This window comes from Hemitrygon akajei, chromosome 12 (genome assembly GCF_048418815.1).
Source record: "Hemitrygon akajei chromosome 12, sHemAka1.3, whole genome shotgun sequence".
Taxonomy (NCBI): Eukaryota; Metazoa; Chordata; class Chondrichthyes; order Myliobatiformes; family Dasyatidae; genus Hemitrygon; species Hemitrygon akajei.
This window is the reverse complement of record NC_133135.1, coordinates 44,081,416-44,093,537: the sequence shown is the minus strand read 5'-3', so window position 1 is coordinate 44,093,537 and position 12,122 is coordinate 44,081,416. Positions and strand designations below refer to the sequence as shown.

The window sequence follows — 12,122 nt, the reverse complement described above, 5'->3', positions numbered from 1 at the left end:
AACTAATCAATAAGCTTCAAGACCTTGGTCTCAATATTTCCTTATACAATTGGATGCTTGATTTCCTTACCTGCAGACCCCAGTCAGTTCAGATTGGCAACAACATCTTCTCCATGATCTCCATCAGCACAGGTGCACCACAAGGCTGTGTGCTTAGCCCCCTGCTCTACATGCTTTACACCTATGACTGTGTGGCTAAACAGCTCCAATACCATATTCAGTTTTCTTGATGATACCACTGTCATGTGCCAAATCAAAGGTGGTGATGAATCAGCCTATAGGAGGGAGATTGCAAATCTGGCCGTGATGTCATAACAATAACCTCTCAGTCAATGTCAATAAGACCAAGGAGCTGATTATTAACTTCAGGAGTAGGAAACCTGAGGTCCATGAGCCATTCCTCGTCAGAGGTCCAGATGTGGAAAGGGTCAGCAACTTTAAACTCCTCAGTGTATCATTTCAGAGGACCTATCTTGGGCCCAGCACGTAGGTGCGATTATAAAGAAAGCACAGCAGCACCTCTACTTCCCTAGGCATTTACGAAGATTCAGCAATGACTTCCATAACTTTGACCAATTTCTATAGATATGTGGTGGCGAATATATTGACTGGCTGCATCATGGCCTGGTACGGGAACACTAAAACCCTTGAATGGAAAATCTGGCAAAAAAAATAGAGGATACAGCCCAGTCCATCTCGAGTAAAGCCCTTCCTACCATTAAGCAAATCTACACAGAGTGCTGTTGCAGAGAAGCAACATCCATCATCATAGACCCTGCCATGAAGGGCATGCTCTTTTCCTTTTGCTGCCACCAGAAAGGTAGGTGGCGCAGAAGCCTCAGGACTTACACTTCCAGGTTTAGGAACAGTTACTGCCCCTCAACCATCAGGCTTTTAAACCAAAGGGGATAACTTGACTCAACTTCATTTGCCCCATCATTGAAATGTTCCACAACTTATGGACTCACTTTCAAAGACTTTTCATCTCATGTTTTCAATATTTATTGCTTATCTATCTATCTATTTATTTATTTATTTATTATTTCTTTATTTTATGTGTTTTCTTTTTGTTGTCTTGCACACTGGTTGAACGCACAAGTTGGTGTGGTCTTTCATCAATTCTAGTACGGTTATTATTCTATTACAGACTTATTGTGTATGGCCACAAGAAAATGAATCGTAGGGTTGTATATGATGACATATATATATACTTTGCTGATGAATTTACTTTGAACATAATTACGATAGCACACACGGTTACAAAAAATAATATCGGCACAAGTCCCAGAGTGGCATGGCCAGAAGATTGATGGTGCATGGAATGTTGTTATGGATTCAAGTTTCTACAAGAACAATGCACAGCAGTTTCTCAACTCAAGCTGTTCAAACTACATTATGTCACCATATACAACTCTGAGATTCATTTTCTTGTAGGCATACTCTCCAAATCTATAGAATAATAAGTATATGTCCTACCAGAGCACAGAAGACAACAAATTGTGTAAATACAAAAAAAAAACTGGTCGTGGAAACATTTCAATGATGAGGCACGTGAAGTTGAACTAAGTTATCTCCTTTAATTCAAGAGCCTGTTTGTTGAGGGGTAGTAACTCTTCCCGAACCCGGTGATGGGATTTCACATTTCGTCTAGATATGGTCAATGGTTGGGAGGGCTTTATCCATGATGTACTGTGCTATATCCACTACTTCAGATCACCTAGACAATACAAAAATCTATATCAGGATGCTGTTCATTGACTATAACTCAGTGTTTAACACCACCATTCTTAACAGCACCAATCCTACAGTACTGATAGATAAACTATGGAACCTAGGCCTCCGTACCTCCCTCTGCAATTGGATCTTCAACTTCCCAACTGGAAGACCACTATCTGTGTGGTTTGATACTAATATCTCCTCCTCGCTGATGATCAACACTGGCACATCTCAGGATGTGAGCTTAGCCAGCTGCTCTGCTCTCTCTCTATACCAATGACTATGTAGTTAGGTATAGCTCAAATGGCATCTCTAAATTTGCTTATGATACAACCATTGTTGGCAGAATGGTGACGAGAGGGTGTACTGGAGCAAGATATACCAGCTAGTTGAGTTGCGTTGCAGCAACAACCTTGCACTCAATGTATGTGAGACCAAAGAGCTCATTGTGGACTTCGGAAAGAGTAGGACAAGGTAACACGAACCAACTCCCATAGAGGGATCAGAAGTGGAGTGAGTGAGCAATTTCAAGCTCCTGGGTGGTAAGATCTCTGAGGATCTAACCTGGTCCCAACATATCAATGCAGTTATAAAGAAGGAAAGAGTGACTAATTTCATTAGGAGTTTGAGGAGATTTGGTTTGTCAAATTTCTACAAATGTACCGTGGAGAGCATTCTGACTGGTTACATCATCGTCTGGTATGGGGGGTGGGGGAGGGAGGCTACTGCATAAGATCGAAATTAGTTGCAGTAACTTGTAAAATTAGTCAGCTCCATCATGGGTACCAGGCTCTGCACTATCCAAGACATCTTCAAGGAGCGGTGCCTTAGGAAGGCGGCATCCATCATTCAGGAACTCCACCACCCAGGACATGCCTTCTTCCTGTTACCATCAGGAAGGAGGCACAGAAGCCTGAATGCACACACTCAGTGATTTAGGAACAGCTTCTTCCCCTCTGCCATCCGATTTCTAAATGGACATGGAATAAATGAGGACCACCTCACTACTTTTTTTACTTGCTATTTTGCACTACTTATTTTAACTTAACTATTTAACAGACATACGTATGTCTGGGCGGAGGGCAGTGCTTAGTAATGATGGAGCTAAACAGTGACTTCTTTGCTTGCATCTTTGGAAACAGCTCTATTTCTATCTTTAATATCTCTATTTTTCCCTTTCAGGGTTCTTTTGATGACCCTGACCTGGAGTTACACGCTGACTTCAGTTCTTTGCGGGAAAGGGACCCACTCTCAGGGCCTCGCGACCGGATGCTTTTTGAAATGCCAAGGACGCAGCCTGGAAGACTAGCACGCCTTCAGGCTGCCGGATTTTGGTGGCTCTGGAGACGGACTGATTCAAGGCTGGTGCTGCTGCCGACTGATGAGTCGCAGGAGAACACAGAAGATCGGAAGCAGCCGGCTGGCTGCTGGCTGTGTGCCCAGAGACCCCAGTTCTTTGGGCACTGGCTTGGAAAAAACGACGCAACAGGTATTTAAACACCATAAGTCAGCAAGTTGTTCTGTTATGTCTCCTCTCTCACTGTGAAACGGGATCACCTCTTTTTTCCTTATTAGGGAGAGAGGGAGCCTGCGGTATGTTGAATTACCGGGTGAACGAGTAGTCTTTGTGGTAAAGTAAGTCTGTGTCTTTACTGATACTTTGCTGCACGCTTGAGTGCTCGGTGGAGGGCGCCGATGCATTTTTGCTGGTGGGGGGGCTGTTGCCTTGCTGCTGTTAGTGCGTGGGAGGGGGAGCTGGGGGGGGAGCTTTAGGTTCTAACATTTAACTGCCATTCATTCTTTGGGGCACTCCTCTGTTTTCATGGATGGTTGCGAAGAAAAGAATTTCAGGATGTATATTGTATACATTTTTCTGACATTAAATGTACCTATTGAAACCTAATGGTGTCAAAATAGTTGTTGTGACGTGTCTAGTGTGGTAGTATAGTGGCCAGTGCTTGACGCTCTCACTTTCAGCTTTCATTGCTAGTTAGCAATCTTGCAAAAAGAGCTGAATATGTAAGTCTCTCCCCGCCAGTACGTAGCCTCTCCAACAACAAGCCTCATGTCGTGCCTCCTCGCTGGCGATACACGGAAACCGAACTCCATTCAGACTCAGGCTGAACTACAGAGGACAGGGAGGAGGTCTGGCCCCTGCACATGTAGCACCACATCCGGACGTGCCCTGATGCTCGTGAACCAAACCCCCAACAATGAGTAAGTAGCCCCACTACCTTGTGGGCAGCCTCGGGAGAGACGAAGGCTACGGGAGTAAATCCAGACAGCAAATCCAGAGTGGAGCCACTCAGGTGGCTGGACGTCATTGAACATCCTTCCAGCAGCTCAGCAGCCAAGCTGGTGCCAACATATTGCTTCATAAGCTTTCCTTTGGACTACAATGGTGAGGTTGAGAAGGGGATCTTGATGACTGGACATCTCAGGATTTCCATACTTTCCGCCCTGGTTGGTAATGATGATCATAATTGCCCATTGTCCTTCAAGGCAGACGGATGCCAATCTTATACGTAATGTAACCTGCTTTTTTTCCTACATTTATCTATCATATATTTCATTGTACTGCTGCTGTAGAGTTAACAGATTTCAGAACATATGCTGGTGATACTAAACCTGATTCTGAGGTGCTGCCATGCTTTTCTCACAACTGCCCAGGGCCCAAGACAGGTACTCCAAAATACCACCACTTAGGAACGTAAAGTTGTTGACCCTCTCCACCTCTGATCCTCCGATGAGGACCGGCTCAGGGACCTCTGCTTTCCCTCTCCTGAAGTCTATAATCAGCTCCTTGGTCTTGCTGACATTGAGTGAGAGGCTGTTGTTCTGACACCACTCAGCCAGATTCTTAATCTCCCACAATGGTGTCATCAGCAAACTCGAGTAGGGCATTAGAGCTGTGCTTAGCCACACAGTGGTTTAGTGTGAAACGAGAAAAGGAGAGGGCTGAGCACACAGTCTTGTGGTACAATTGTGCCGATGGAGATGTTCATCTGCAGACGAAGGCAAATCAGCTTGTCTTGTTCTTTGTCAGCCGCAAGCCAAGGCAATCTTGCTCGTCCTCCAGGGTTCCGAACACTGGAGAGCAGAGCCGATGGGAGGGGCCAGCCTCCAGCCAGCGCAGACTACAGCACGTCCACTGCACCCCTGTTCTCTCCTAGTGCCTCTGGCACCTCCTCCCCTGGGTGGCTGTAACAGGTGATGCTGAATGCAACATAGAAGCCACAAACCACACAGCTCCCTCAGCTACCAAGGAACCAGACTTGCAGTATTTTATATTACCAATGAACAACAGGATCTTCCGATAGCAATAAAAATGGTTCAGACAAACATTTTCTTATTTATAACACTATATACTGTATAACTTGGCCACTTCACAGACTTCAGACATTTTCTAGGAAAAGAGGCTGTGATCAGTTCTTTGAAATGATAATTTCTTTTTTAGCAGTCAAATGCAGATCTATTAACTTTATCAGTATCTTCTAATCAAGAGCTGACATGAATGAGTCAAAATGATTTGCATCCATCTTGGATCTGATAGAAGAACCTTTACACAATTACTGGAAGACGATCACTTCTTCCTCTTCACCAGCTCTCCTTCACTTTTTGCCAACGGGTATTTTCTGTGTTTATCTGATTTCAGACATGCACCGGCCCACCCCCATTCCACGACACCCAGCCTGAGAGAAGGCAAAAAAAAAGCTCCAGTGTGACTAATGTGACAGCCTTACCAATGTCATTTCTGAAGGAAGTTAAAATTACTACCAGAAAAGTATACACGTTAATAAAGGAAGAGACTTCTCACGCTTTCATTGATCTTACAAAGGAAAGAGTAATGCATACATGTTTCCTGTTCTAGTTTTGCCCAACAATATGCCACAAGTATGGTTACAGTGACATTGTTTCAGCCGTGCTAACTTTATTAGAAAACATTTATTATCTATCAGTGGGAAGTACAATTCACAAGTATCTTTCCTAATATGCAAGGATTCTTCTGAACTTCTCATTCACCAACACTGGAATTTTGTAACCAATTAATTAAATCGAGTACATCATAAAGTAATTCCAAGAATTTTGTCAAGCAATAATGTTCAATGCCACGACTTTTATGAAGTGGTACTGAGAATATTGACAAATATAATGAGACAAGGCAGACATGTTCCTGTTCTCCATCTAAAGAATGGTTAGATGACACTGTCTTCTGTTGTTATCATCTATGTTTACTTCCCCCACTTCCAACTGTTCTGTTCCAAAAGAAGCTGCAGAGGGTTCTAAATTTAGTTGGCTCCATCTTGGGTATTAGCCTACAAAGTACGCAGGACATCTTCAAGGAGCTGTGTCTCAGAAAGGCAGTGTCCATTATTAAGGACCTCCAGCACCCAGAGCATGCCCTTTTCTCACTGTTACCATCAGGTAGGAGGTACAGAAGCCTGAAGGCACACACTCAGAGATTCAGGAACAGCTTCTTTCCCTCTGCCATCTAATTCCTAAATGGACATTAGACCCTTGGACACTACCACACTTTTTTAATATATATTATTTGTTTTTTGCATGATTTTTAATCTATTCTGTATACGTACACTGTAATTGATTTACTTATTATTATTACTTTTTCTTCTTCTATATTATGTATTACATTGAACTGCTGTTAAATTAACAAATTTCCGGACACATGCCAGTGATAATAAAGCTAATTCTGATTCTGATTCTGACAATGGTTCTCTGTTAATACACTGTGGCTGAAGGTTATAACTTTCAATTATCATTTCAATTAATCAATAGGCAGTTAACCAAAGAAGTAATGTAGCAGAAGCATCAAAAAGCACTCATTTTTTTCCACAAATTATCTGCTTCTGGATTTCTAACCAGAAGCTGCCATAAAATTAAAGACTGTACCAAAGTATCAGAGAACAGAGCAACAGCTTTTATATAGCACACTTAATGCAGCAAAAACATCCCAGAGAGCTTTCTAGGAGTGTTGAGTGATCTCAACCATGAAAGATGATATTAAGGCAGACAAACAAATGCTTGGTCAAAGAGGCAGTTATTAAGGAACAACATAAAGTGAGAAGATGATGTACTAAAAGAACAGCTTAGTGACAGAATTCCAAAATTTAGGCCTCAATTACATGGGTACAGAGTGGAGAGTAGGGAGGGTTGAAGTTTTATTGAGATTTGGAAACTAAGGTGAGAATTTAAAAATTGAGATTATATTTGACTGGAAGTGAGTCACTAGTTCCGGGATGCTGGGTGAATGGGACTTGATGGAAATTAGGACAAAGGCAGCACTTTGGATAACCTCAAATTCACACAGGACTTAATCAATGACCAATTAACTTACCCTGTATGTTATTGGACTGTGGGAGGAAACTGGAGGACCCAGGGAAAACCCACGCATTCCACAGGGAGGATATACAGATTCCCTACAGACAGCGCTGGTAATGAACTCTGAACACCAGAATGCTCTAAGCTGCAATGGTGTCGTGGTAATTGATACATCACCACGGCATTAATCAATTGGAATTCAGTATTTGCTCTGGGCAGATTTACTCAATACATTTTTCTTTCAGCTCTTTAGCAAGATTCATGTCTTAAAATATGAAAGTAAAATTATTGTTAAAAGTTAAACACAAAGTACAAAAGAACAATTTTGCCTGTATATTTTTTAAAATTTATATTTCTTGATGCACACACCAATAACATGGCTTACTTTAGTGAGGTAAGCTCACATCACTATCAGACAGATCACCCCCCCCCCACCACCTCCACAGTGCTGCCTATGATGTGAGAAGCAGGAACATAAATGCATAGACCGAGTCAACCACTGCTATTTGTTATCAGTTCTATTTTGAAGCAATAAATTTCACAATATTTGTCAAAGATAATGGACCCAATTCTGATTCTACCTTACCTATATTTAGTTAAACTGAAGGCTTGAAGATGCCCAGCATCTGGAGTCTCTTTTTCTATCTCCATACACAGCTGCTGGCCACTTAAGAACTTGCCTTGTCTGTTTCTAAAGCAAAATTCTTATGTGTCCTCCCACACCCCAACACCATAAACCAACAGTTACAGATCGTGTCACCTTTGCTGAGAGATAAACATCACATTGGAATGCATCTCTATTTACAACACGGATTCAATGTTACAGAAAATCTTGATATTGATGGTTTTCTAGGAACATAACCCCTCCACAGAGCAGGGTGACGTGCCTTTCCTGTAAGGGCAACTCAAGGCAAACCATAGGCAAATAACCCTAATCTTAAAATGCTCATAAATTAAATAGATCTTTAAAAATTTTTAGAGTTTCCATGATGTGGGCTATTTATTTACATTTTTCTTTTTAAACCAAACTTTATAAAGTTAGAGCATAACCAATAAACCCAGACAATACTAACTTTTTTCTTTGGATTTTGGTTTTGTGACTGCCTTCACTCCAGTAATTGCAGCTAACTCAGCTTCCAGATCCCCATCGTTACTATCTCCTTCAGTAAGCATGTCTTCACATGAAAAGTCCACAAACAGGCCAAGCTGCATTTAAAAACAGAACAGTGAAGAATCAGTTTCATCAGGCTCCTAACAAGATGACTATTAAACTAAAACTTAGCACAGGGAATTTTTTTGAATATATGCAAACAGTACAAATTCATGGCTCTTCTCACCACATTGTCATATTCTATGTATAAAACTGCAGACCTTCATCCAGTTAATGATAAACATAATCAAAATCATGACTGTTTAACAAGTTGCAATTGACAAGTATTAAATATTTCCACAAACTGATTCATTCTTAAAATTCAAAGGATATTCAAAAATTACCCTAGCTTCATAAACATTCTTTGAATGTTTTTTTTTCCAAATTGGCTACAAAACAATTGCACAATGAAAAGGCCATACTAATTTATATAACTTATAATGAGCTAACTCATCTATTCAACAAACATGAAACTGTTATGATTATTAATTTCTGGTTTCTATTCTATTTTTAGTTTGTGGTTCAATCCTGTTTCTGGGCTTAAAGAACTATAAAGCAAGATTAAAGTTAGTTAACCAGTCTAAAGTTTGTTCCAAACACATACTTCATTAATTACCACGTTTGCATGAAGGATCTTATACAGAGGATCTTCAAAAGCTGCTCTTCTGCACAGGCAGTTATTTTAAAGAAATAAAAGACAAGTGGTAAGGCACAGACCATTTCATTGGTGTGTTGTCAGAAGGCAGCCCCTGTACACAAGTGATCCTCTCTATCGCTCTCTCTTTTTGATGCTGAGTGGGAGCTGTCGGGGGTCTTGGAGAAGCGATGCAGAAGATTGCAACATCAAGACAGCGAGCTGCTGCTCTCCCACTCTCTGTTGCAAGAGCAACCTGACTCTCCCTGGCGAATGAGAGAGCCTGTCTCAGATACCGAAGTGTTGGAGTGGACACTCAATCGAGGTCTTTTTGGGTACTTTGGTATTCCTTGTATGGTGGGGGAGAAGGAAGGTCGGTGCTTTAGCTGGTGCAAGTGGGGACAGGGGGAGGGGGCTTTGGGGTTCTGATGTTTCAGTCATTCATTATTTAGGGTTTTTTCTTGTTTCGTGGATATCTGCAAAGAGTAAGTATTTCAGGTTGTATACTGTATACATTCTCTGATATTAAATTGAACCATGGCCAGTAAAACGCTAACAACACCGGGGCAGACAGAACATCGTCACTCAGTGAGACTTGGTGTTTGCATACTCAGGGTTAGTGTGCACCTTGAACCAACTCCACCCAAATCCAGTTGTCGGGATGAATGCCACACTGAATATATTTTTCCTCCCTTTTTCTGGATATTCGTCCATCAGGATGTTTTTCCTAAGAGTGTGGCACACTGAAAGGTGAACTTATTGCAGTGTATAAAATGTTAAAGGGCAGAGACAGGGTGAATGTTTTTTTCCAGGGTCAGGAAATCAAGAAACAGAGGCATAGGATAAGGTAAGAGAGGAAAGATTGAGTAGGAACTTGAGGGGCAACATTCCCCCTCCCATATTGGGTGGTAGATTTGCACAAGGAAGTACATGGATACAAAAGGCATAGAAAGTTATGGCCAAACACTGGCAAACAGGACTAGTTTGGATGGGCATCTTGGTCAGTATGGATGAGGTGGACAGAAGGGTTTGTTTTCATGCTGCATGATAGTTTTCAGACTCTAGCAGAATGGAACATGGACAATACCAGCACCATTCTCAGCAGCACAAACAGATCTCACACATGATAATCAGCTTCTTTTCTACAACCGAGAGGAAGTGTAAAATTTGCAATCACCATCTCTTGGCTTCACACAGCCTCTTCATATGCCACTATCACAGTACCATCAGGTATGTGTCCCTGAAGGAGGAAGGCCTGGTGAAGCCAATTGCCAGAGAACATGACCTTGCTCTTCCCAAGGTCTAATCAAACCAACAAACTGCAACTGGGATCATCACCATTTTATGCCTGTATTCTTTTTTCAGCACTTGGCATCAGGGTCAATTCTAACAGAGACAAGAGTGGGCAATATGGTTGAATCTTGGAGTTGACTGGGAAGCTTTCTCTTTCCCATTGACTGTTATGAACTGCCTTTCATGTTCCCTTTCAAAACTATATTTCAGAACACATATTTATCATTCATGTGTGCAATATTCCAGCAAATGCTTATTTCTGATCCAAGCTGACTGAGCAACTGTCTACTCCACTATTGCGGGTGGGGATCTCATTCCTGAATAGCACACTGGTTGGCTATTGGTTGAAGATTTTCTGAATTGGGGAAATCAGTGTTTATTCGACTTTGTGGGCCAAAAGGGCCTGTATTGTGCTGTAGGTTTTCCATGTTTCTATGAAATCAAAGAATAGAGGGCACCGATTTGAGGTGAGAAAGGAGAGATTTAATGGGAACTAGGGTTACTTTTTCACCCAGAAATTATGAAATGAGCTGCCAGAGGAAGTGGCTAAGGCAGGTACGTTTGTAATGAGTAAAATACAATTGGACAAGCACGTGGATAAGGAAGATTTAGTTTACGGGGATATGGGCTAAACAGACAAACGAGCCTAGCTTAGGTGGGCATCCTGGTTGTCATGGACCAGATGGGCTGAAGGACCTTTCTCTACATTGTATTATCCGATTTTGCTGAGAGGTTACTTTATTTTGCTTTTCAACTTGCTTATGAGAAAAAGAAATTGGTTTATACCTGTGAATGAACTAGACCCCTAAACAGGATGTGCCTGGAGAGCAACAAGATCTACATGCAATACTTCATAGCTGGATTTCATTTAATGAACGTTGGAATGAGGATGGGACACAAGAGTCTTTATATCATCAAAATATGTCCCAATTCCAAAAGGTAAAGTACTACCTAGATATCAACCACCAAGGAGACACCAAATGTACCTAATTTTTGGCTATAATATTGTTACCTATATTAACTGGAAATATTATCTGCACCCCTTTGCTACACTGCTTTACCAGACTGAACTGAGAAAAAAGTGGTACAGTGCCTTGTAAATGTACTCAGTTACCAACCATTTGTTCACATAAATGAGCATTACAACCAGGAATTTTGATCAATTTAACTGAGTTTTTATTTGTGAATCACATGCTTCTTTTTTCACAGTAGAGACCAAAATAAAGGGAAAATTATAAAGCATGAAGAACTAAAAATTCAAAAACTGAAATGTCAGCAGTTCAGAAGAATTCATCTCCCTTTGTTGAGTACTTAGTTGAACCACCTCTCACAGCTTTTACAACCAGTAGTCTTTTTGGATAAGTCTCAGTTGGCTTTACACAATGTGATGGAGCAAGATTTGCAAAATTGCTCAAGCTGTGCCATGTTTACTGGAGAGCAGTGGTGGACAGCAATCTTGAGACGTTCATTGGGTTACGTCAGGATGCGGGGCCACTCAAGGACATTAACTTGCTTTATTTGAAGCCACTCCATGGTTGCTCTAGGTCACTGTCCTGCTGAAAGATGACTTCCTCCCCAGTTTAAACTTTCTGGCAGAGGCTTGCAGGTTTTTATCCAGGATCTCTCTGGATTTACCAGCATCCATTATCCCATCAATCCTGACCAGATTTCCAGTCCCTGCTGCTGAAAAAATATCCCTTAACATGATATTGTGTCCAGTGCTCCCAATGCAGCTTCCTCTACACTGGTGACATCCGTTGTAAATTGGGAGACTGCTTCATCAAGCACCTCCAATCCATCTGTCAAAAGGAGGACTTCCAGTGGCCAAACATTTTAATTCTGAGTCCCATTCCCATTCTGACATGTAGGTCCATGGCTTCCTCTTCAGCCATGATGAGGCCACCTTTATTCTGTCTGGGTAGCCTCCAACCTGGTGGAATGAATATCAATTTTTTCTTCTGGTAAAAAACTGTTTCCCACCCCTCCTCTCTT

The 12,122-nt window shown here is 41.6% G+C and overlaps 1 protein-coding gene across 2 annotated transcripts in view; it reads right to left on the bottom strand.

The window, feature by feature from the left end:
* The window catches only part of cc2d1b (coiled-coil and C2 domain containing 1B), a 103,257-nt gene that overhangs the window by 83,988 nt on the left and 7,147 nt on the right, over positions 1-12,122 (bottom strand). The window contains exon 2 of one of the 2 annotated variants that reach the window (XM_073063005.1): positions 8,127-8,259. The exons of the other annotated variant lie outside the window; for it this stretch is intronic. Within the exon in view, the coding sequence (XP_072919106.1) occupies positions 8,127-8,259 (133 nt within the window). The remainder of the gene's footprint in view (positions 1-8,126; positions 8,260-12,122) is intronic. 2 annotated transcript variants of the gene reach the window in all.